The sequence below is a fragment of the Syngnathus typhle genome, linkage group LG4, assembly GCF_033458585.1.
Source record: "Syngnathus typhle isolate RoL2023-S1 ecotype Sweden linkage group LG4, RoL_Styp_1.0, whole genome shotgun sequence".
NCBI lineage: Eukaryota > Metazoa > Chordata > Actinopteri > Syngnathiformes > Syngnathidae > Syngnathus > Syngnathus typhle.
In genome coordinates this window covers 13858280-13884451 of record NC_083741.1, presented here as the reverse complement: position 1 = coordinate 13884451, position 26172 = coordinate 13858280, and the positions used below count along the sequence as shown (strand labels likewise).

The 26172-nt window shown below is 40.8% G+C and overlaps 1 protein-coding gene across 9 annotated transcripts in view; it reads left to right on the top strand.

Annotated features, from left to right (window-relative positions):
- Window positions 1-26172, top strand: part of mical2a (microtubule associated monooxygenase, calponin and LIM domain containing 2a) — a 32938-nt gene that overhangs the window by 3321 nt on the left and 3445 nt on the right. The window contains exons 2-24 of one of the 9 annotated variants that reach the window (XM_061275650.1): window positions 3912-4283; window positions 7063-7270; window positions 7740-7856; window positions 8674-8775; window positions 10611-10766; window positions 10871-10971; window positions 11077-11334; window positions 11718-11833; window positions 12272-12398; window positions 12477-12567; window positions 12931-13078; window positions 14413-14612; window positions 15187-15308; window positions 15427-15498; window positions 15706-15813; window positions 16103-16207; window positions 17821-18066; window positions 19246-19353; window positions 20450-20630; window positions 20844-20920; window positions 20990-21086; window positions 22771-22836; window positions 24473-24800. In XM_061275650.1, coding sequence (XP_061131634.1) covers window positions 4020-4283; window positions 7063-7270; window positions 7740-7856; window positions 8674-8775; window positions 10611-10766; window positions 10871-10971; window positions 11077-11334; window positions 11718-11833; window positions 12272-12398; window positions 12477-12567; window positions 12931-13078; window positions 14413-14612; window positions 15187-15308; window positions 15427-15498; window positions 15706-15813; window positions 16103-16207; window positions 17821-18066; window positions 19246-19353; window positions 20450-20630; window positions 20844-20920; window positions 20990-21086; window positions 22771-22793 — 3027 coding nt within the window. In that variant the 5' untranslated portion in view covers window positions 3912-4019 and the 3' untranslated portion in view covers window positions 22794-22836; window positions 24473-24800. Of the gene's footprint in view, window positions 1-3911; window positions 4284-7062; window positions 7271-7739; window positions 7857-8673; window positions 8776-10610; window positions 10767-10829; window positions 10972-11076; window positions 11335-11717; window positions 11834-12271; window positions 12399-12476; window positions 12568-12930; window positions 13079-14412; window positions 14613-15186; window positions 15309-15426; window positions 15499-15705; window positions 15814-16102; window positions 16208-17820; window positions 18067-19245; window positions 19354-20449; window positions 20631-20843; window positions 20921-20989; window positions 22973-24360; window positions 24801-26172 lie in introns of those variants that run through there. The other 8 variants (XM_061275651.1, XM_061275649.1, XM_061275648.1 and 5 more) reach the window with 8 other exon arrangements.

Here is a 26172-nt window from a genome sequence, read left to right as displayed (position 1 = left end):
CTGTTTTGATTACAAATTTTAGAAATATGTTGATAGTGAGCTTCACAACAAGCAGCAGATTGACACACAGTGAACACATTTTCAAAAAAAGAGGCCAAGTGCTTTCTCACGTTTATTGCCACTCCCAGTTAAAATTTACCATCAAACAAAACGTTCAAATAAAAAACAGAAACCATGCATTTTTATTTTATTTTTTTTAACTTTTGCTAACTTAATGTTAACATACAATGCAAAACATCGACCCAACATATGTCCACAATGTCAGTAGACATTAGCACATAAAATCATAATCTACAAAGTGAACTGTTTGACATTTCAATTCATTTCAATAGGTGGTTTTGAGTTCCAGTCGGAACATTGTTATCGTAAGTCAAGGACCCGTACCGTAATTCATTGCGTGCCTTTTCTAATGACGCATATTAGGACCATTGTAAACTAAGCTTCTGCATTTGTGTGCTTATAGAAAATAAACTATTCATAAAACAGCCAGACACGTATCAGAGCTGGTACCTTCTGTGACCTTCATGTTGATGGACAGAGTCCGTTGGCACTGCGCTTGCTTATCAGGCCAAACGGATGTTCCTTCCTGGTTTTCTAAGGCCCAGTCTGTAATTACGTGTGGTGGCTGCTTCGCTGCACCGTGTGTGCGTGTCTATGTGCATTTCCCAGCACTCCCGATGTTTTTTTTTGTGCCGTCAGCTTCCTATTGTATTCTCATGGTGATTGCGTCACCGCTTGCTCTCTTGATGATCACGTCGCCGTCGTCTGCTCCGGTTTCTAGGAGTCAAAGTTTCTGTTGATTGTCTTTGTTTAGGATGTGTCTGTTGGGTCAACTCTGATGACCTCTTGCGTAATACTAGTTTTTTTTCCACTGTTTTAATCTGAACTGTTACTTTCTGTTATTCTACAGGCTCCGCATTCCAGTGTTTTTGAGTGTTTGAATATCGGACTGCCAAAAGTACTGCAAGGAAAAAAAGCAAGAGGGGTTTTACATAACCGAGTCCTGTCGTGGACTAAAGTGCACTGGCTCTTATTTCCTGTTGGGGAGTGGACCTTTTGTTTTGGTCAATGGTCAATATATAAAAAATATCGATTCTTCATAATAGAAGACACAATAAACCTGCTGCTCCAATGTCTCTTACAACTACAGTATGAACATGATTGTCCTAAGGTCGTACACTTAAATGGAAGAAGTGGGCCTCGTCATTTTTTATTTGGGGGAAGGCTAAAACACCCAATTACACTGGAGGTAAATGTGCAAAGCAGTTTAAAAAAAAAAAAAAAAAAACATTGCGTGTGCCTTTTTAATGAATTGTCCCTTTTGATATGGGCCTAATTTTCAACTTTTAATTTATAATGATAATATAAAGTGTGTAATGCTTCTGCAATGACCCATCCCACTGGATACTTAATTATCGTATTTGTTTTATCACTCTGCCTCCTGATTGATATATATGTTGTCATTCTTCAAAGTGTTGGTCTTTATTGGGAAATGTGTTTGTGCGCATGCATGCGTGCGTGTGTGTCTGCTTTGTCATGTATGTTTAGTCTATCCTCCTTCTGCACAGCAGTCCAGGTGCAACAGGTACATTCTTGACATTCCAACTCACTGTAAGATAACGTGTCACGCATGCCATGTCTTTTTATGGGTAGTAGCCACTCTAGGAACGGCTGCTACTGTACCTGCCATTGCGTAACAATACAAATTGGGGTTTCACAATTTCTGGTTCATTCGGTGGATATCTAGTCCAGTGAATTTGGTGTTTCGGAACAGATGAGGCTGCTCCTTGCACCCATCACTTGCTAGGGAGTGATACGCCAGATCACTTGCCTATGACGGGAAATCATTTTTTTCCTCATTTTCAATGTTGATTTGCTTTTTTGACAGGATTTGCAATTTTGAAAATTGCATTCTACTACATTGCAATCTCAATTTCTATGCGGTTAATTGTTCAGCCCTCCTCAAAATGTCATTGTGGAGTGGTAAAGTCATCAAATAGACAAAGTCTGTACATTTCATGTATAATAGTAGCACACTTGTGTTTCTCATGTCAGAAAATCTCGAGCTTTACGGTCTAAAATGAACCATTTGATTTTCTTGCTGAGTGAGGTGAGAAACGTCATGGTGTCCTCCAAAGAAATGTTTCAAATCTACTTTGTAGGAAACTGTCTGACACTGAGACGCTCCAGCTGTGATTTATGCGGTGTATTCCCTCCGCTTCATCGCTCATTAAGTCGTATTTTTACAGCCGTGCTGCGGCCTCGCCACGTCGGCCCGCAAGTGACTTTTCCATTCTGTCAGCAGGCGATGGTCACGTCCACGCTTCTTGAGTGGAGATGATCGCGAGTTAGCAAGAGCTTTCACTTGGCTGAGGCGACATTTAAGTGGTAGCATTTCATTTGCTTCTGTGCATATGGTTCCACTCATTTCAACCCGTTTTTTGTTTCTTGGACAGAATCACAAAAGCAGACTGTTGAGTGCTGTCAACGGGTCTTTTTATGAGTATTGTACAAGAGCCGGGAGAATTATGAGCTTTGGTAATAATGAGAAATCAATGAATCATTAGTATGTTGTTAAAAGCTCACGGTTGCTCTCAATTTGTGTTGTCTTAATCACTTTCTGACTTCACTGTGATGGATGTCATGTCATCAATCGGGTCTTTTTGTAATATTATTAGAGTCCAACAACAAATGTAGCTCGGAAACTTATTTTTGGGTCTAACTGTGAAGAAAACAATTCGATTCAAAGTTCACGTTTGAGCAGAATCTAAGTGATTGTGAGGAGGAGGTTGAGCAGAGGGTTGCTCTCCTGCTGATGGGGCAGATCAGAGCTGGTCGAGGCACGTGGTGAAAGAATGTGCTCTGGCTGTGTTTGAATGTCTACGCTCAGAGTTGAAAGGTCTTGTTTGGCAGCACCAATAGGACAATGGTATAATGATACGAAGCAGGCTTTGTCTTTGAATGAGTTGGCTCAGGTTTGCTGGATGCATACGCTGCTGTCTGGCTTAAAAGTGCTCTATAAACAGTTTCATTGCAACCCCACCTGAGGCCCAGGGCGGGGTGGGCCGCTAATAAGGGATTTACTTTGGGTGTCGGTGTCCTGCATAGCCGGCCCATGTGGCTCCATAGGACATTGGAATATCAAAGGCTTTACACTTCACAGAAGTTGTGGTCTCCATCGTTTCTAAGTTCCAAGATGTTTTATTTTTTATAAGGTCTGGCTCTGATTTATTGGCAGCATGTTCAAAACACTTGATGGTTGGTTGACTGGTGGAAACACAAAAGTTAGTTTGAGCTTTACAACACGAGACAGGTGTTTGAGGAATAAGGTTTTTTTTCACACTATCAAAACAAGTGTAACTTGTGGAGTTACATAAGATGTTTCACAGATTAATTTTTTTTGGGATAGGCTTATAGCGTTCCTTTGGACTTACTTAGTCGTCACACCTCTAGTCAAATGCAAGTTTTTTTGTAGCTGCATGGATAAAGAGATGATGTTTTTTTTCTTCTTCATCCTGTGTGGGAAATAGGATTGTATTAAACAGTAATAATATTCAAAGGTTACTGAACCAGGTATTTCTATTATACTGCTCTCATTGGCCTAGGCACGCACAATGTCCATGGAATTGAAGCAAAAACCTCAAACTATTTACAGCTTTACATTTTACTTAACAGTCCCTTGTTTTTTTTAAAGTGGCTGGAACAGACAAATAGCATTTCCATTCATTTCAATTGAAAAATATAATTTGAGATATGAGTGTTTTAATAGACTGAAATAGAGCCGTATGCCGGCTGGTTGTTTTTTTTCTTCTACAAAACCCAAATATGGTCACCACCGCAGCAATGTAATGAAGGCGTCTCTGGATTGTTGGCCACCAGATGACATCAGACTGTGTGTCTTTCTTCCTCAGACTGGGCATGACTGCGTGGGCCAAGCAGAGGGTGTAGCCACATCTGGCAGAACCCTTGGACGAAGCACAAACATCGCGGCACCACAGCGTCCACCACCCTCGGGGGAGATGGCAGAGACAGAGGACGAAAGGGAAAGCAACATCGGGAAGCTATTTGAGGACTTTGTCCAAGCTTCCACCTGCAAGGGAACGCTGCAGGCCTTCTATGTCCTGTGTGGACAGCTGGACCTTGACCCTGCCAACAATGGCACCTTCTACAACAATCTGAAGGCCAAGGTCACCTGTTGGAAGGCCAAAGCGCTATGGAGCAAGCTGGACAAGAGGATGTCCCACAAGGAGTACAGGAAAGGTGAAGCCTGTGTAGGCACCAAGGTAGGATTAGCTCCGAGCATCTACTAGAGTTGTGATTGTAGCTTTTTGACAACTACAATCGATTCCCGCTGTATACAGTAGATGTTTCTTGCAAAGGCTCAGTATGGTACTGCACGTGTGCACATCTGGAAAAACTTTCAAGTGTTTTTGCAGTTAGGGCTGAAATAGGCATGTGACTTCATGCTTATCCATGCATGACTAATTCAAATGTAATTACTGTACATTGCTGTATAGACCACAGGCCAACTGGAAACTGCAAATCCATCAAAGGTTGCAGAGGGAGAGAGTTGAATCTGTGGGTCATGTTGGGCGAGCTTTCTTCAGGTTGGTCTAGATAGGTGTCATTAGCGAGCCATCTATGACGTATGGCTTAATATTGGAAGGGATAAAAAGAAAAACTAAATGTTATTGGCCAGTGATCAAATTCATGCTTTTCAATTGGTCTGCAGGGAAAGTCAACTCCTAAGGTTTCTTTACAATATGTTCTACTTGGTCTTCCCCTTTAAAAAGAAATGAGAGAGATTAAGAGCAGAAGGTCAAAAAATGTCTTTGTTAGCTTTATTAGTTTGAGGGAGAGTTTTACAATTTTGTACAAATCCCATTTGGTTGATAACATGATTGTCACATCCTTTCTTCACATAGGTTGCAAACGTCACAGCTCATCTGTATTTGGAGTTTGGTCATGTGACACGTGCGATGCGAGCTCAATGGCAGTTTGACATCAATTTCAATTGACAGGGCGTTATTATAAGTCCATGATGGTGACTCCCAGAGATGAATGTAAATGGAAAAATTAACAATCTTTATTCTCATTCCATGACCATCATTTTAATCAGAATACTGTGTTTAGACAACTGAGGGAACATATATTCAAGGAACATTTTTTCCTTGAATTCTCTTTTGAACATAAAAAGATTTTAAGAGCGTGTCTTATACTGTACTTCGGATTTCAAGTTATGAGTTGTAGAACAACTAAATTGTCTGAGTTTGTTTTATGACGACTTTAAAAGCGACATGTGCTACCACTCAGCACTCTATGTAACTTCATTGCTGTCGAGGATGTAATGTCATGCGGGTTTTACGACGGGACCTCGCTGACGAGGCTGGAATGCTCAGCAAGAACAACCAAAGTGGCGTAGGGCTGTCTACGGATCCAGCTTTAGCTGTTAATTAGGGTTACGACTAGTATTCACCAGTGGGGCAGGGGACATTGCAGAATACAGTTTATTGGCAAAATTTCCTCTGTGATACTGCGACAGGAAGTACGGTTTTCCTGACTCAGCAGATGTGCAGGAAAAAGCCTCTGACGTGGGGAAAAATACACCCAACTGTGGAAAAAGGATTAAAAAACCAGAATGCTTTTGTGTATCAGTCGAGTAACATCTTCACGGATTCTCCGTTCAAATCCCTTTTACATTGGTTGCTAGATAAACCTGTCAAGATGGTAGCAGATCTGAATGGACAGTGGGTCACCTGTGTTTGACTGAAAACGTGTCATTCCGATGACCTTTGGAAGCACATGGTGAAAGATTATGTCTTATCACTCATGGGACAAGATGGAAAAACATAGGGACTCAAGCCGAGTTATGACCTGCAGGGCAAAGATAATTATTATCAACAGAAATGTTTCCGGCATCAGCTTGCCTAGTTGTTATTTTGGAGCTCGGTCACCAGGAGACTCGGAACGAATGGTTCCCTTCCTCACCTTCAAAGGTTTTTTGTGTGTGTAAGCAGCCATTGATCATTATAATGATTTTTCATTCGAAATCGTTTTGATTTTAGTTTTGACTTTAGAGCAGGTTTGATGGTTGATAGTATCTTTTTTTTTTTATGTGGAGTATTGGTCAAGTGCAAGATAAGAAAAAGTAATAATAATTATTGTACCCAAAGAACGGTTTGATCTAACTCCTTACTAAAGGACAAAGTACTCACATTTTGTTTTTGTTCTTGCTTCATATTGTTATTGTGTTCGAGGACAAAAAAAAAAAAAAACTTATTATCCAATTAATCAGTTATCACACTTTTATTCCGGCGAATATTGGAATGGACTTCCAAAAATCCACATACTGCCTACTATGAGGCCTTTTAAATTTGTACATGTTACAAAAATATAGTAGCAAAAAGATTAAAAAAAAATATATCATTGTTTTATTCAATCTACTTCTGCATTATTCTTTGATCCTTCCGCTCCATAACTGTCTGTCTCAAAACTTCTGTCCATACGTATGAAATCTCTGGATCAACTCCAGTAGCTCGGAAAACCATCAACATTCTTTTCATCGTGCATGATATGCCAAAAGGAAAGAAAAAAAATGACATAGCGTTGAACCATATACAGTTGTGCTTAAACGTTTAGCGGGAAAGACGAAGAAAAGATTTCCAGAAAGAGTACAACTCACTTGCGTCACTTCTTTTCATCTATCATCCAAGAAGATGATGTCATGTTTGGGCCCGATTCTTAGGCAAAGACAGACGCTCGTAGCTTGACGCAAGATGACTTCATGCGCTTTGTGGCCGACAGAAAAGCAGAGCAACACGTCCGCTAATGTCGGTCTGTAATCATGGCTCATGCTGATACAAGATTCTGGCAGATGTTCGTCTCATCAACCTCTTTGAATCTGTTTTTTGTACATGCTGATGTCATCTTGTCTTTGTGCATCACAGCGATAATAATCTCCGCCTGTGTTTTAGGAAATAAATGTAATGTCATCCCAGCGGGAGAATTTGCACTCTTGTGTGAGTAATGCGACACCTACTTAATCACAACTTGTCCCCCTAGTGCCTCATCATCGGAGGAGGTCCGTGCGGCCTGCGCACGGCCATCGAGCTGGCCTTAATGGGGGCCAAAGTGGTGGTGATCGAGAAGAGGGACTCCTTCTCCAGGCACAACGTGCTGCACCTTTGGCCCTTTACCATCCATGACCTGCGGGACCTCGGAGCCAAAAAGTTTTATGGCAAATTCTGCGCTGGGGCCATAGATCACATCAGTGAGTTTAGCACGTCATTATTTGCGGGTCAGACTTGGGAGTTATTGCAGCTGTGGGTGCTTCTACAGTTACTGCTCCACTATGATGACATAAGCAAATGCAGTACTGTTAGTAAATATTTGGTCAACAGTAGTTTGTTGATTGACATATCTCAGACAAATTACATAAAAAAAAAAAAGATAACATTACAGCTTGGTGTCAGTTTACAAGGTGCACTTGTACAATCTAATGAGATCCACATACAAGATGTATCAAAAATTAAGCTTGTAGCAAAGTAGTATAATTTTGGGGTGCGTGTCTAAAACGGGGCACAGTAGTGTAGTTATCTAGCGCAATTGTGAGATGGGACAGAAAATGCACAGCTGCATTAGAGTGCCACGTTGTTAGCCCTGAGTGTTTGCATGTCACGGAGAGAAGGTGGAATAGCTAGGGGCGAAAAAAGACTTGACTATTCTACTGTGTTTAACAGGTATCCAGCAGCTGCAGCTGATGCTGCTGAAGGTGGCTCTCATTGTTGCAGTGGAGTTTCATATCAATGTAGAGTTTGTCAACCTAGTGGAACCTCCTGAGACGCAAGACGATGACGGTATTTCACCCCTGCCCTTACATACTCTTTATTTCCCCCAACACAGTGTATGTTCTGAGCTAAACATATGCTCAGAAAAAAATGTTGATCACATTATGAACTAAATTAAAGATGAATATTCATTGAAAACATTTGGGGGGCGTATTTATTTAAATGTATGACATGTACACATACAGTTTCAACATGACCACAATTTTCCTTGACACACACTGGTCAATTTAAAATCCAAATTTAGTAGACACAGAATGTAAGAAAAGCAAGCTGCTGTAGGCTATCACCTCCATATTAATGAATGCTTTCTATCTAAGGAGGAAAAAAATGATCACACACAGCTTCTTTGTGTGATGGTAACAGGAGGAACAACTTGACTGGCCACTCCCAAGTTTGACTCCAACGCTGGCTTGCAGCTGTAATATCACTACACTGATAACAACAAGAGCCTCACCTAAATTTAGATATACACTTCTCCCCCCCCTCTTCTGCAGCTTAGTCGTGTCCTTAATATCGTATTGCACAACAAAATGCCAGGTTGGATTGTGCCTCATGGTCTCAGGCAACACCTCGAAATGAGTTTTTAGTAGAATGTGTCTGGAGAAAAGCTGCATTTGCCTTTCTCCTTGAGATCATACCAAGAAGAAGCATGGCATCTCAAAGATGTCCCTGAAGCATAAGTAGCTCACAATCAGCTGATGTTTCTCACGCTATGTGTCCATTTTTGTCCTCGCCAAAGGAATAAGGCACGAAAAGAATATTTGTATAACGTGTTTTCCCTCCTCCCACCCACCATGACAGTTCTGCGGTTGTCTCCTTTTTTTAGGGCCAGGGTGGAGAGCTGCAATCCAACCTGCTGATCACCCCGTGGCTGACTTTGACTTTGACGTGGTGGTGGGGGCCGACGGGCGCAGGAACACGCTGGAAGGTGAGAGGAAGCCAAAGAAAAGCGATGAACAGTGTCCACGCCTCGGGGGTGTACTTTTACTGAAAGAGCAAAGGGGACAATGCCTCTTATAAAGTTACCACATGAGGTCGAAACATAAAGAAAATATTCTTTTCCCAGCAGCACTGGAATCACATGTTTGGAATACTTTGTTCAACCAAAATATGTTTGAAAACCAGATGAAACTTTAGACTACTGCTGAATGAAAGTTTTATTCCTCTGCTAGTTTTAATAAAAGATGATATTTTTAGCTCCAATCCAAGCTAAGCATTGTAGTATTTTTAAATAGATAATAGTAATAGATCCCAGGTAACAAAAGGTGGGGTACACCCTTAGTTGGTTGCTATTACTATTATTGTTGTGACTACATCATATAAATATGAAATAAAATAGGCTGTTTAATGCGTCTCCCAGTTTGCTATCAAAAGAAACACCAAATAGACAATTATTGGTGTATATTAAAATAACTTCTAAGTCATCTTATCTCACTGCTGAATAAGTAATGGAAAATGCCATAGAAGGGTCTGATAAGATAACATCTATGTATGTGGCAGCGCTAACCTTCCCAGGCATTCTTTATCCTCTGAGAAAAGCAATTCACATTACTGTGGTTTACTGAGTCATAGTAGTTGGGAAACTCTTCTTTGATCGTGTCTGCATGACTGCATTATACTGCCCCCTGGTGGCTAAGTCTCACATACTAGAAGGAGCCACAATGAAGCAATCATGATTCACAAACCACCTTTTATTCTTCACGTTTTATTTTATTGTGCTATCGGAGTATTTTTTCCTTATTAAAATAGCACATCGCAAACGGTTTTATTAACAGAGACCAGAAAGAATTAATGACATTTTACATTTTCCTTTTAAAATATCAAACATTAAAATAGCATTCCAAACAATACATTGTGTGCATTCTTTAAATTTCCTACCAACTAAGCCGTTTACCCATCAGAAATGTGCAAGAGTCCAAGTGTGCCTGTGCGAGGTTGCAGTGGTCACAAAGGTCAAAACACAAAGGATCCCAATACATAAATAGAATCGAGGCAGGCTTGAGTGGAGCAGCTGATGCTTGCTGGAGTCTCTCCATAACTTTGCATCATTCTTTTTGGACTCTCTCAAAGTCGTTGCTTGCTGTGGTCAATCCAACAAGCGATACACATCTGAAGCTTATTCCTAAAAAGGTCAAAAACAAGACTTAGGACTCATTCTTTCGTTATGAAGCAGCTCAGGGGAAATGAGTCAGTCTGAGGGAGGTCTATGTTTTTTGGTGAGCTAAATGTAGCTAAGCAGCCTTAAATACATCCAGAACTATTTTTGCAGATGATTTGGTTCTCAATGAAACCTGGCCTCAATTTTCAAACGCTGTAAGTTTTTGGTTTACTTTTGGTGACAAAGTATCCCTCTCATGTGCTGACTAAAACGGTGGAGTGTGCAAAAACCTTTGAAATGTGACTCAGTGGGTGTCAACATTTTTCCAAGTTAATGAATATCCTGTTTTTATTTCCCCCACCAAGGGGCATACTTTAGTTGAATGGACTGAGAAATTAACACTCAAATGTTAAAGTGAATGTGACTTTCAAAGTGTAATGTAGTTTTTAAAATCTTTTAATTGATAACAGTAGTTGTGGTATTTATCATTTCTTTTCCTTGAATGTGTTCACTTTTTTGTGCTGGTTAATAGTTTGCGTCGATACATTACACATTGCTGAGTGAACCACCTGTGACCCTGAAACAACTGCCTGTAAGACTAGCCACAGTTCTTGTTTGGTTTCCCTTTCTTTTCAATACCATTCTCTCTGCTTTTTTAATTGCAGGTTTCAAAAGAAAAGAATTTCGCGGCAAGTTGGCAATCGCCATCACCGCCAACTTCATCAACAGGAACACGACAGCCGAGGCCAAGGTGGAGGAAATTAGTGGCGTGGCCTTCATCTTCAATCAAAAGTTCTTTCTTGACCTCAAAGAAGAAACAGGTGGGAGAGAAGAGATCTGGGAGACCTTCAAGACATGACAGATTCTTTTTGTGCTTTTAAAAGGATGTGTTCACAAGCGTCCGACACACCTGTCTTTGTCGCAGGCATCGACCTGGAAAACATTGTGTACTACAAGGACAACACGCACTACTTTGTCATGACTGCGAAGAAACAGAGCCTGCTGGATAAAGGAGTTGTCATTAATGTGAGTTTCTTACGTAAAATATGTCACTCGGCTCAGTAAAAGATAGAAACACTTGGATAAGCAATAAACTAAGGTGAGGCTGGTATTGACTTTGTTGGTTGACAGGATTACGTGGAGACACAGAGGCTGCTGAGTAGCGATAACGTCAACCAGGAAGCTCTCCTGTGCTATGCCAGAGAGGCTGCTGATTTTGGCACCAACTACCAGCTTCCCACGCTGGACTTTGCCATGAACCACTGCGGCCAGCCCGACGTAGCCATGTTCGACTTCACTAGCATGCACGCCTCGGAAAACGCCGCTCTGGTCAGGGAGAGGTTTGGACATCAACTGCTGGTTACGCTAGTGGGCGACAGCCTTTTGGAGGTAAGGGCATTTGAAGTTTAAGTATTGGGACACCAGGCCAATTAATCATCCATTCGCCTATCCTGTTCAGAACAGCTAGTCAAGAGACTTGGTTGCCAGTCAGACACTGGTACACGCACACCATCAAGCTGTAAAACCAACTCAGGGTAAAAATCGATTAAAATATGGAGTTGGTGTTTTGGGGAGACTTTCCATAAGGTTGGCCAAGCAACTATGCACTAGCAACAGAAAATGGTCTTTATCAAAATGTCTCTACATAATTAAAAGGAAACAATTGTCCACAATGTCTTGGCGTGATGCTGTAGGCCCACCTGTGATTTAAAGGTGCTTCCCTCCACTTTTACTGGTATATTATTTTGTTTTTTTGTCTTTGTTGCTTGCAGCCTTTCTGGCCCATGGGGACGGGCTGCGCTCGAGGATTCTTGGCTGCCTTCGACACTGCCTGGATGGTAAAAGGCTGGTCTCAGGGTCGGACCGTTCTTGAGTTGCTGGCAGAGAGGTATGTGTTAAAACACGATCAGCTCAACCCACACTCCCAGCCTTGTGTAATATACATTCACCAGCCAACCAGGTGTTCATCGCAGCCACAATCTTAGGTAGAGATATTTTCAGACCGACATCACGTAACACCAGTATTCACTCATTACTACTCGCCGATACATTCCGAGTACCAATACCACTGGTACTTTGGATGCATGACATTTCAATGAAAGCAATTAACGGTAATTGTGGGTTCATGTTGATTCTCGTAATGTGTCAAACCTCTGCAGTGTAGAGCCAACTACTGGCGAGATGTCTGATTTTACTTTTTGCCTTAAGTATCGGTGGCTGGTATCGACAGTATTCCCCGAAACCTTGAAACGAGGCTGTATCAGACCGATACCAATACCCGGTATCGGTACTCACCCGTCCCTAATCGTAGGTGTTGTGTTTTCAGAGAAAGCATTTACAGGTTGCTGCCACAAACAACACCTGAGAACATCGCCAAAAACTTTGAACAGTACACCATCGATCCTACGACGCGGTACCCCAACCTCATCTCTTCGTGTGTCAGGCCTCACCAGGTGCAAAAGAAGAGATTTCAATTCATTTTTTCATCTGAAAAAAGAGACTTTAACTGTCTGAACTTTTTCCATTTCCAGGTCCGTCACCTGTACTTGAACGGAGCGCTGAATTCGTGCTCTCTGGAGCGTGCCGCCTCCATCCGCCGACCTGTTAATGTCTGCCAACGAGGTAGAGAAATCGCAACTGCGCAGGCTGCAATGCAATGTTTAGCAACGTCACCAGGCTCTTACTTTGAAGCGTTATTTTTAACAGCTAAAACTAACTCGCATGTGGAGAGGAAGTCATATTCTGCGGTTTGTTTTTACACGTGGGTTCACTGCGAGGAGGAAGCCATGAAAGTTAACGTCTTACTCGCCAAGTTCAGACTTTGACTTCCTGAATTCAATCCAAACTGAAGTAAAACATTCCATTTTAAATTCTGAGCTTTTTCTTGACCTTTGCATTCATTTCCTGAGAGTGGCGCCTACATTCCGGCATTTATTCGCTTGGACTTTCATACTGAAAATGCTCTTGCTTGTTTCTCCTCCATAGAATCTGACATCAGGCCGGCGAGGCTTCTCACATGGTGCCAGAAACAGACTGAAGGTTACAAGAATGTAACAATCACGGACTTGACGTTCTCTTGGAGTATTGGCCTCGCCTTGTGTGCCTTGATCCACAGGTTCAAACCCCATCTCATGTACGTAAACTGTCGGAAAGCAGCGCTGAAGATTTATTCTCCCACATTACAACTTTACAAACTAACAACAAACTTCAGTGTGTGTTAAATACCATTGTTGGGTTTTTTTAGAGGAGTAGGGCAGCGCTTCGTACCTCTATTACAGCTTTGGATGAGTCCATTTGCAAAAGAAATGATATGCTCTCCTGCTTAAATTATTGCCTTCACACCTTCTCGCATGCCACTGCAATTTCATGTGGTCCTGCAAGTTTTCAGAACCGCGCTGGCATTCGTGACCGCCCCCCCCCCCCCCCCCCTTTCCTAATGTACGCCTGTCAGCACAGTGGAATTCTGCAAAATGAGTAGATTTGCAGAAACTAAAGGAAAAGGAGAAAAAGGGGGTTTGCTGTTATAGTTCTGATGGTGTCTGCGTAGGCAGTGTTGGATGAGACACTCAAGCCATTTCTATTCTTTATCAAAATGTTTTGTACCATTTTTGCGGCAAAATAAGGGAGGAATGTTTCTTCAAAGCCTTGTCTTTATTAAAAAGCTATCAAGACAATTCAGAAGTTTATTTGTACATATGTGATTGAAGATAACTGCTGAAAACATCTAATTACCGAGAACAATGTGGCCTTATTACCATTTGTTTCCTTTTTTTTATTTATTTTTTATCGTGGGTGGGTGTTGGCGAGAACGCCATGTGTGCTGTACTTTGGAGCCGACCCTCCCCCACTGTATAAAAACTTGAGCTCTGAACTTCGTCGCTATCAGCAGTTATCCAGCAATTGCAACATGTCGTTCGGAAATTAGGCCTACACCCAGAAAATACATCCTTCCCTTCAGAGAGTTCGTCATTGTTGGCATTCAGTGCATGCATGCCATACAGGAAAAGAATAGTGAGGGGTTGGGGTTATTTCTCCAGGTTGAGGTCGGGCTGTTTGATTGACAGTTGAGCGGGGGCGTACAGTGGACTCAGCCACAGCGCTTGAGAGTGGAAACAAGGGCTTGATCCTCATTTGAGGACTTCTTTTTACTTAAGCCTTCAAATTTGGCAGGATGTTAAACACTTTTGTGATGTGTCAAATTTACAAGGCATAAATTGTTCACTTTTAAAACCTTGTGCACTTTATGCAGCACCCATCTTGCCTTCAATCACTTGACTGGCCCTTTTCACCTTCCTGTTGTTTTATTCAGATATCTATGATGGATAATCTCCTCCCTCCCATCTCAAATTAAATACTAAAACACATGCACAGGCCACACTAACGGCAGTATAGACCCTGGCAGCAAGGAGACATCATGACATGTACATGATCTGCCTCCCACACAAGTCATTATCTTTTGTCCCTCAGAGACTTCGAGTCATTGAATGAGGAAAACCAGGCCGACAACCTCCAGCTGGCTTTTGACATTGCGGAGCAGGAATTTGGGATCAAACCATTCGCATCTGTGAAAGAGCTGAGTGGCACCCTGGAGATAGAGAAGACCAGAATCATTAACTACCTCTCCAAATTCTACGAACTCTTCCGAGGCACACCGTTACCTGATGCAGGTATTGAACTATGCTCAGTGTATTCTATGTATAATCAATCTTCTTTAAGATAGGTACCATAGAAAACTATACTGCTCAGCATTGTATCATACAATCCACCATTTTAGTTGACACCTTGGACCACTTTTACATTATACATGAATTAAACAATACCCAGTACTGTACTTTTCTCTCATCAATTGTACTCAAGAGTATGTCCCCTGTTATATTTGTATTGTTCTGCCAAGTGATGTAGAAAATAAGCGTAAGCAGGAGAGAAGCTCTCCTCTTTTCACTTGATTTCCTGTGTGTGTGTGTGTTATGAATTCCTACCAGTCAAGAATGCTGCAATGTGTGGTATGTGTACTTGTACCAGTGATGTGCACTGACATTCTCAGACGGGCGACTCACTTTACTCAACTTCCAGTCATCCGTTTGTCACTTTGCTCATGTATTCAAAGTGAAATATTTGCCAGCATTAGCTCACTAACTTCTTATTTCTTGGATTGTATTTTGTTCAGGGCATTATGCACTGATGTTATTTGACTTTAATGTCTGTGTGATGTGGAAAGTGTGTGAACTTTTTACTTCACAGTCACATGTTGTACCACAGGCTCCAGACGAGTGGACGAAAACAGTGAAGATTATCCATCTAAGGCGGTCCGAAGTAATAATAACCTTCTCAATCTTTGTCCGCCAAGGAAACGAGTTCCGAAGGTAACAGTTGACTGCATAATGGACAGTATTGTGTATTATTTTAAACCATAGTTGTTTGAATGCAGTTTATTCTAGATTTTGAACTCAACTCACCTTTGTTTTGTCCCTGGACCTCTAGGATGAGAAAAAGACAGATAGTCCAGATGCCATTTACAAAAGGAGGAGAAAATATTTCACTCACCCGGAGGAGGTTTGTTAATTATTGTGAAACATTTGAACTGCTAATATAAAGGACTGATTTAATTTTGACTGCATTTAACGCTTTGATTCCCTCAACTTGTTGCGATGGTCAGAGAGCTAGTTTAAATGATACGCCAGTGATACAACAAATATGTTGTTGCTTTCGTATGTCCTGTGTGTATGTTCAACAGATTGGTGTTGCCTTTCTCCCTTTTAGGACACCAATTTGTCCGCAAGGGAACCCAAAGAGAACAAAGTGCGCTCCATGGCTACACAGTTGCTGGCCAAATTTGAGAGTAAAACAAAGTACACCCAATGGAGAGAGGTATTGTCAGTTGTTTTATTTGAAATAACTCTACATGAACAACGGTTATTTCGGGAAGCAATGTGTTATCATGTGTTTGTGTACAAATGACATCTTTCCTGCCTTCAGATGAGGTGAGTTGGACCTTTAAGAGTTCAATGTGGTTTCTCTGCCAAAAGGTTTCTTTTTCTACAACTAAACTTTTCTGTTTCTCTTCTGGTCTCTCTCACCCAGCATTCAATCCTTTCAGCCTCTCCCAGGTCTGTGCCTTTTTATTAACTCTCTTCCCAACCTTTGTGCCAAATTTCAGTCAGACTGTCAGAGTTCCTCCCCTCTTCAAACTCTCGACTCTGCTGAATGTGCGCATTTTAAATTCGCGCCTCCCATTCCACCCAAGCCTCCGCCTGAGATACAGGTAGAGCCATGAAACCAGGTTGCAGTTGGAAAACACGAACATGCACATATTTATGTATATGCACACAAGTGAAATTGAATCACAATCCAACTGAATCCATCGCTAATAGACACCATGAAAACACTTTTTCCTACTATTCAGCACATTTAGAAGAACATTCTGGGGTCTCTTTATATGTACTTTTTACATTCTTTAGCCCGCACTTTCTTTACTTATCATCATCTATCAATTTCCTACGTGTGACACTGAAACAGTTTGCATCGCGATGTGTCATTTTTCAATTCTACCAATTTGGAACTAGGTTAACCAAAAACATGCACTCATCTGACCTTTAGAGCCCCAGCTACCTGCATTCCCTCGCAGTGGTGGTCATGCCAAGGCCTCAGGGATGTGATCTATCCTCATCACTCTTCTTCTGTTCTCCTCCCTCCCCGCTTTAGCCATTTTTCTCATAGTGCAAGATCTCCCTGATCATGCTTAAACTTATTCTTGTTCAAATTTAATATTGTTTATCTGGAACATCTCAGATGGGACATTTTCAATATCATGGTGAATAAACCCCGAAAGAATTTTAAAGCATCTACCATTAGACCTTAACTCAGCCATCCTTATTTCTGACAAAAAAAAATGAATAGTTAGCAAGGGATCTTTGACTTCCCCTACCTCAAGCTGTTTTATGATTCATCTTAGACTTGACAAAAAAAAACATTTCAGAAACAAAATTACAGTCTTAAGTCAAAAGACATTTTCTCACTATGACTAGTGAGATAGAATTTGTCTTTCAATAGGTGGTTTGGAAAATGTATGGGTAGACGGATGTTCATCCTAAAACATAAACAGAAAATTGAATAGTTTGGCCAATTATCAAAAGTAGCTTTTTAGCAGCAGCAGCCTCTTAACCCACTTTAGGGCCATTTGGACCGTTTAGGATCTTTAGGGCCAATTTGACCTCATTCAATGTTTTTCCCAATTTAATGGAAACAACTGGTTAAAATAAAATAACGGTAAAAGAAATATGATGATACAGTAAATTTCAGTCTGTTTTATACTTTGCTTACAGATGATTTAGGTAGCCAACACACAAACTAATGCAGACACACAAGAACACGGATGCATACAGTATGTGCATAGGATAGCACGGACTGAAATATATCGTCGTGTTTTCCAAATTAAATGAAGCAAAGCCTTTAAATATAAACAACACTTCACTCATTCAAGGATTAAAAAATGTTTGGAAACAGGAGAGTTCATTTGTCCCTGGGTACAACTCAACATTCCTCAGTGCACATAAAAAAAAAAAACAGTATTATTGTAAAAGTGTTGGGGATTGTTTTTCATTATGGAAAAGGTCACGTACGAATTTGAAGTGCCACATTATTACAAACACTTCATAAAGCTGATTACACCATTTTATTGTCTAATAAAGCTCAGCGGGCAAAAAAAATCACCGTGTTGGATTAGCATAACGGAACCAATCCAAATACCATAACCCAAACAAGCTAAGCGGTTTACAAATCGAGTGACGGGCTGAAGCATGTAAAAGCACCAGTACAGTTCCGTCAATGATTGTAAGCCGTCAAGTTTGTGACAGCGTGTGTATCATCACTTTTCAGTTTCAACTCGATATCAGACACACGGCCCAAAACTTAATCCCCACGGAGCCTCGACCCAAAGCCCAAGAGTCAGAGAGCTGCTTCTCTGTAGTGAAGCTCAGACATGTGGCTCAGACACACGAGCAAGCCAAGACCTTGCCAGAACCGGAGAACAAAATGTCTACCGCACCCTCAGTCCACTCTGCGGTCGCGTTCATGTCCAGAGTTCTCCAGCGCCTCAAGGAGGTGGATGAACTCATCTATGAGGTGAAGTCAAGACTCTTCCTCCTCCTTCCCTCAAGCCCTTCTTTGATTGCTGCATGTTGCGATGGAACGTGAAGAGATGTTGATTATGTAGTACAACATGAAGTCAGATAGTGAAGTCATACCCTTAATTATCCCTCTAGTTGGAACATGACAGGAGCAGGCCCGAAAACCTGGCACAGGTTGTGGCAGATTACTGGCTCAAGTTTGCGTGTGCGTATGTGTGTCGTGACGTTATGGCCAAGCGGAGATTTACCTCCGGCTATTGCACCTAATTACATTTACTGAAGGTAAGAAAATAACAATAGCTTCATGTAAAGGTGTTTCATAGGGAAAACAAAGATCGGAAGTCTTGGTTGCCTTGAACAAGATCTGTTCCTCTCTCATTTTTCTCTCGTATACTTAGAAATGATTATTTTTTTTCCCCCCCATTCTTAAAAAAAGTTTTGCCATCTGCTCCAAACCAGATGAAGTTAGCATTAACTTGAGACAGAAATCGAAACAACGAGAACATAATAGTGCCAACATTGATGCCAACCTGAAATCCTTGACCATTATGTTCACGTCACAAAAGCATGTTAGCAGACAGGTTTTTGTCAATGAGCATATTGTTCTGGATTACAGTGATGCATTGTAATTTCGTTTGAGCTGCAAACAGAAATTTGAGATCCGAGAACGTTTGGTGGCAGTGAACACGTCACCTCACTTCAGACAAAGCAGCAATTTGGCAGATAGTGAACAATTCTTCACAAAAGAGATTTCAAGCCCCTGAAAATAACTGTCAAACTCAACAAAAACAAAAAAATTGAATCTCACTCTTTTTAAAACAACCACATAGGAAAGTCTGCTCAAGTAAATGCTAAGAAGGCCAAATGCCTTCGAGGCACATCAAGTGAGTGAAATGAGTTGAGGAACTTCATTTAGACAAAAGCAGTGCTTGGCTGCCATCATCTATAGGCTATTTTTCAGTGGGGCAGGGCTCGGTCCGAAATCCCGCTCCTTTACACGAGCCGCTTAGTGCCCAATGTCAGGTTTCTGTGGCTTTCTCACGTTTGTGTTCCACTGCAGTGTTGTGTGAACGTCATGCGGTGTCTCCACACGTTTGTCATAGTCTTAGCTGCGTTTGTGTGTCATCAGACGGAAGCGGCGGGACTGATCTTTGGTTCCCCTTTCATGTTTTAGAAAAAAGCTCAGTCGCAACAAACTAGAGAGTTTCAGTCAAAGAGCATAAAGGAGAAAGCGCTTCACCTCAACGGTTTGATCTCAGCAGACAACTCTGTTGGTATCAAGGTGACTATCACATGCTCGCCCTTTTGACCCCCACCCTCCCTAGCTTGTTTTTGCCTGCATGTTTGGACACTGTTGTGGTATGAACGTCTATCTCATGCTCCAAATTGAGATTACTATCATACTACGCCTGGGATTCGAATGAGTGGCCGCTTATCTTCATCACCATCACTCACGTTCACAAATGCATCTTTAAATGTAGCACTGCACATGTCTGCTTTGCTCCGTTGGCTTTTTCTACATGCGTGCTTTCGATCAGCAGTAGGACCTGACGGAGGCGGCGGATGTGGTTGTGCTGTGTGTGCGCGTGCGTGCGTGCGTGGTTTCCTTGTGGTTTCTACTCCACCCATCCCATACAGTCTACAAAAAGCAACATTGCCCACAATTTTCACAGGTTGCACTTGTAGACAGACGATCATATTTTGCTTTTGGGTGTAACTTTTCTCTTTACTACTACCACTAGTACTACTACTACCACTACTTTTGATGTAGCTGGAAACATGATATGAAACTAACCACGGTATTGTTTCCCTTCACTGTGAACCGAGCTATATATTTTGGTATACGTCTCCCCCTTCTGTTTGTACTGAGCATGCACAAGTTCCATTGGCACATGATTGGATTTGCTCAAAGGGTTGAAATTGTTCACAAAAGAAAATGCATGAATGTGCTTGAATTAGTCTTACCTGAACAAGCTACAAAAAAATAAGTGCTAATACATGCTGTTTCAAAGTGCTCATGATTTGTATCTAATGCTTTATTTTGACCATAATAATTTTTTTTTTTTAAAAATCAATAATGGCCTTTAGCGGACCGTGTAAAAGTAGAATAGTCTCAGATTTGATTTTCAGATTTGATGTTAATTAGCATCTATGTATGTTGCGGTTCTTTAAGCAACAGATTTAACACAAATGCTTCGGTAGCATCATGTAGACAGACAATAACAGAACTCACTGCAGTAGAATGACTATTATTAGTGGTTTATTGATGATCTCAGAGGTATCAAGATGCAAAAAAATGGACTCTTTCAAAGAGGCAATGACTACCCAGAACCAAGTGGCATTCAGAAAAATGCTCGTTTGTGTGTTGTGTTCCTCAGGGCGGCTCGGTCCAAAGGGCGTTCCCTCAATTGAGTGAAAAGTGCCACTCGTGCGAGCGGCGTGTTTATTTGGTGGAGAGGATTTGTGCCGAGGGCTTCTACTTTCACAGGGAATGCTTTCGCTGCACCACCTGCAGCTCGACCCTGCACCAGGGATCACATGCCTTCGACCCACGACACGGTACGCTCACTTTCATCTGACCCAAGACAATATTCATATCAAACAAATCTTTTGCAAGGATTATAAATGCTCATTCTTGTAATACATGCCAAAAAAATGGACCAAATTTGTTGTCTGAACGACCAATGTTTCCCCATAGTTGATCTTATTGGATTGTGTAGGTGTACCTAATTATTAGGTGGGTTCATCCTAACAATTGATATGCTCTTACAGGTAAATTATACTGCAAGCTTCACTTTGATCAACTCAACAACGAGACAGGCCCGCAGAGGAACGGCTCTGCACGCTTGGTAAGAACTGCGCACCTCAGATGTGCATGCACGCGATGGTAGATGATACACCGAACGTCTCTGTCGCAGAATCATTTACGAAGTCGGTTCGAGGGGCTATGCGATGCTACGGAAGAGTGCGCCACGTCCAGCTGTACGGTGGCCCTGCAGAGCCAGTCTCCAGCAGGTACTCTTGGCTCTGTTTTGTGGGAGCAGCTGAGCAGGCCCCTGAGCGTGGCACGTGGCGTATGTAGCGCCCCCAGGCCTATGTGCCGCCGGGCGGCTCGGGCTTTTGTTAGCCACTTAAGGGACAACGCCCAGGACTATGCCTTCATGTACGAGCTACTCAGCTTGACTTTGCCCTTGCTGCTCATCTTGTACGACGTTCTGCTGCAGATGCAAACCGAGGGCGCGCCCATGTGGGTGTAGGAGCAAATCGGGCTCATGGACACCCAAAACCTTGCTGCCAGCACCGTTGGGTTTCTTTCTTTTTTTTTTTTTTAAGAGAATTCAAGGTTACACCGATTACATGGTGTCAGTAAAACAGCATAACTGCCCAAGTCATTTTTCCAAGTATTGCTATTATTCTGATTTTTTTTTTTTCTTAGCAAGGACTTTGTTTTTTTGTTTTTTATTGATCACAAGATAGTAAGTTGAATATGACTTGCAGTTATGCTATTAGACTAGCAATGTGGAGAGTAGTAAAGGTTAAAATTTGTAAGCAAACAAATCTTTCAAGTATTAACCAAATCCTGACGTACAAAATTTATAAAATACAAAATTTACCCCAATTTAATCCAAAAAACAGTCTGTTTTTGGAACATACTTTGTGTTTACCAAATTCTAGAGCAAATCTAGATATGTATTTAAATTTAATATCTTCTGACTGTGTGCACACATCAAATGAAAAGAAAAGCTGATTTTTCTTCATTTTTTAATGAAATGGAATGATGTAAAGACCTCGGTTGAGTATCCAAAAGAGTATACACTGTGATTTGCCTACAACCAAACCCGCAGCGCTTAGATAACATACAAAAAGTTAAGATCATTTTTTTGGGACTCAAGCAAGCGCACTTGACTTGATATGTCAGGTTGCTAAAATGACAAATGGTTGCCGGGTGTTTTCATAAGTGATCCTCAGTGGCTCTTCAAGCACACTTCCGATTGCTTTACTCAGGTCGTGATGACTGACTGCCTTCATGCACTTTATATTTGAGAGCTGCCTCATGGATTTAGTAGCAGCAACAAAAAAGTGGACTGAATGTGCAATTTGCTTTATCATTAGTTCATACTGTGGATGCTTTTTAGCATTTAGTCTGTGCTTTTCTGATATCTACTGTCGAGTCTCAGAAAAACAAGGGGCGGAAATAAATCAGCCCTTTGAGTTCTTTCTAGAACTACAAAAGTCAGTTTATTTTATTAATATTTGTAATTGACTGTAGACAAAAGAGGCTGGCAAGCTTGCCACTCTTGCTGTTACGTGTTTTACCAAGAAGCCTCCCAGTTGCTTTATCCAACATCTATTGATGCTTATCAGGCACTTTGTGTACATTGTTTACAACAATTTGCCGTTGGATTTGCTCTCTGCTACTTACATATTGCATGACTGAAATAGCTTTAAAATGAGCTGAAATTGAGGTGTTCATTACGTCACAGATGGAAAACCTCATTGTTTTAAAAATCCCTCTTAGAAAAAAAAAATCGGGTGACCAAAGCCAACTTGTGTCAATGTTTTTTTGCTTCAACAATTGTGAAACCAATGAACAGATATCTTCTCCCTTCTAAATGTCAGTACTGTATCTTGCATTCAGGACTTTCTGCTTACGTATGTTGTTTTCCCATCCTTCGTCTGTATGCTCTTTGTGTTTTAGACTGTTCTCTTCACCTCATATGATGTGTCTAAGCCGGCTGGATGGTTGCACATATTTGCGTTAAAGGTGATTACGTGCATGGTCATGAGGTTGTGTGTTTGACTTCCTGCACACGCCAACGTTCGTATTATGAAATTGTCGCTCTGCTTTAACTGCATTTACGATTGTGAGTTGATTAAAGTTGGCCTTGGCTTGGACATTACTCACCGTGACTCTTGAAATGCTTCTGCGTGGCCTTGTGTTTTCATAATGAACCACAACTAACAGGGGTTGTTTAAAGATTGAACATAAGTGACACATGATTGGGTTTTATGTGAGCAATGATGCTTAAATGTACAAATAATGGGAAATCATGTGGTTGCACAGGTGTGCGCAGCTATTTAGCAAAGGGATGTACTGTAGCTATGTTCATAATTGACAAAACACATTCTTCTATTTGGGAGCTATGTTTTAATTTGTCCAAAAAAAAAAATCATGGTTGAATTTTTTGGCACCTTAGACAAGCTGAAGGGAATTATGAACAGTCAGTGTCGGGTTAAAACTTTGAAGTAAATTAAAATAAAATTAAACTTTTAAGTAAATTAACATAAAATTTAAAAAAGGTAGGAAAAGTCTAGGAGACCTTTTGCAATTAATTTGGTGTTAATCAGAGTTACTTTAAATGGCGGCAGATGCATGCTGTTGCATTTACACTAGGTGATTTGTGATTGATGATCACAGCCATAATCAAGGGTGTGCACACTTGTGCAACCACATTATTTCAGTTACGTGTTTTTATTTCCCCTTAAAAAATAAGTAAAATTGGGGGACACGGGTTACATGACTGGTGGAAAATGCTATCTTGGTCTCATTTTTTATATCACTATTATTTTGAAGAGGGGTGTGGAGACTTTATATCACTACGTTCTCTAAATTGCCTGATGTTATTGTATTTGTTGACATCACATCACAATCAAGAGCCATGTACCATCATAACATCCTTCTTAGGTTTTCCATTATTTTGTTTTCCTAAGAAATTCTTCAAGGTCAAAAATCAGCACTTGGCTCTAACTTTCTTTGTAATATTTTTGTAAAGCACTTAAAAAAAAAAATACTGCTGTAAGACTAAGAGGTACTGTTTTGTCATAATGCATTTTAAAGCGGATGCATGTCGTAAAGCCATCTCGCAACGCTTAAAACTACTTTTGCAAGTGACCGGACCAAAGGGACAATTTTATTGAAAATGCAACCTCATAAATAACGATGACCCCCCAGAGATTCAAACTAACCTCCAAAGTATTGGGCGGTGAGGCCAGTTCTTTTATTTGTGCTGTATACTCAAAACCTTTGGGTTTGACATCAAAAGATGAATGAATATGACAAGAGCTCAACAGTTCAGATTTTATTGCCAGGTATTACCATGAAACTGGATTTAGAGAGCATTGCACCAATTTTTAGGTGAGTGAAAGTACTCCATCAGACAGATTAAAAAAATAAAATAAAAAAAAACTGACATCAATTGATCTTAACATGTTTTTCCTGGTTTTCATGTTAACACTCTATCTGGTTTCATTCCATTGAACTAAATTGACAAGCAAAAATATTTTGTAGACTCCCGAGTTCCTTTTCTACTGAAGATTAATGTTCCCATCTCGTCAATGACTTCAGAAAACCGCGATTGGTTGTTTGAACTGAGACTCTGCAATTATGATGTAATTTTCAGTCGCCAGCAAGTGGAAAAATGGCCGCTCCTCCTGAGATGGATAAAACAGCTGGATTTTGCCTTTGAAATTCATATTTCACAAACAAAAAAAACTCATTACAATGTATGTTGTTGTTTAAAACAGTTTAAAAAAAACAAACAAAAAAAAAAAACATTTCTGCTTCTTGTCTTGCCCTCTTTTTGCAGATTTCAATTCATGCAGTTATTCTATTTAAATGCTGCACATGCTTGCTGTCAAATTTGTTTGTCTTAACTTATTTGCCGTGCTCCAGTTTAGTGAACATCATCCAGGTGTAATGGGTGTGCTGAATAAACCTCCTTGAGTTCACTCAGGAGTTTACAGGGAAGATTACTTGCCGACGCGCTGAGTGACATATTTGCAGTAGCTGTTATTGCTATAAATGTAATGTCTTCCCTTGAGTGTTAAACTAGAAAACAATTTACACAGTGACAATGATTAGCATTTGAGCAACAGGGCAATCAGCCTGAAATTGGACTAGAATTACAAATGCCCTAAAAGCTGATGGAAATACACAAACTGCTGGGAGAAGATTAATCTCCAACATAATGTCAGCACTTAGACATAAATCATCTTTTTAGTGTACCGGTGGAAGAGGAATCACAATGGGCGCTAGATTAAATTGTTTTTCATCTATTTACATTTCCTCTATGGAGAAAAATAATTACACTTTTCAAAATGAAATGTCTCCCCAGCTCAGCAACAACATTAAATGGCAGAAGTTGTCTGGTTGCGGTCAGGTTTCCTTTTTATTTTTCTGAACTGAGATACTCTTGGTGAGGGTTGAGGTACGGCAGAGTGCATCGTGGACTGATCGCCAGCAATCTAACTACCATTCGCACTCAACATTCACACCTAAAAAGCAGGAATGTCAGTGAGTCGGCATGGGCTTGGAACAGTTCCTATTCTGACTTCTCTTCTCTACGTTATGAAGTAACATCAGACCAGAAATGAAATAAAGTGTTTTCTGCCTTGATAACAAGCTTTTAATATTTATTTCACCAATTGTTGATACGCTGTTCCCCTAGAGGGCGCACCATACATGGTCTGCACTAAAACCCACCAGGCTAGTTCATTCACTCCCAACGTCAATAAACGCCATCATCTGCAGGCAGCGGCGAGTCCATCCGGACGTTTCTTGTTGCCATTTTGACAAATGGCTTGAGTTTCCTTTCGGCTTCAAACTAGATAAAACGAACCAGGCACGGTCTTCAAGCGCCAAGCAACAATGCAAGGAAGTTCCAGCATTGCCTCAACCAAAGCACTTTATATGTCGAGTCCTTTTACCACCCACAAGTACTTCCCATGGTCAGATCCTCGCATTCAAAAAAAGTATAAAATTCTATACCTAAAATTGTATGTAATCCTGAATATAAAAAAAGGACATTGATAAAGTTGCTTCTTTTTGAAATTCCCTTCTCACACTGCAGTTTTAATATGTTCTTGTTCATTCAATTAACAACAGCCTGACAGGAATGTTGTTGAAGATGTTTGAACTCATTTTAATCAGCATCTACAAAAATAACCTTGTGCCAAACACAACACAAAAATTTGCAATGCATTTGTACCCTGAAAAGGTAACCAAGAAGAACAAACTCGCTGTCTTGAGTGGAATAGTTTAAACATTAAATATGTTTTTCTAAAGTCAACTGGAAATTCCTGCCAGCTTGCCCAAATCATA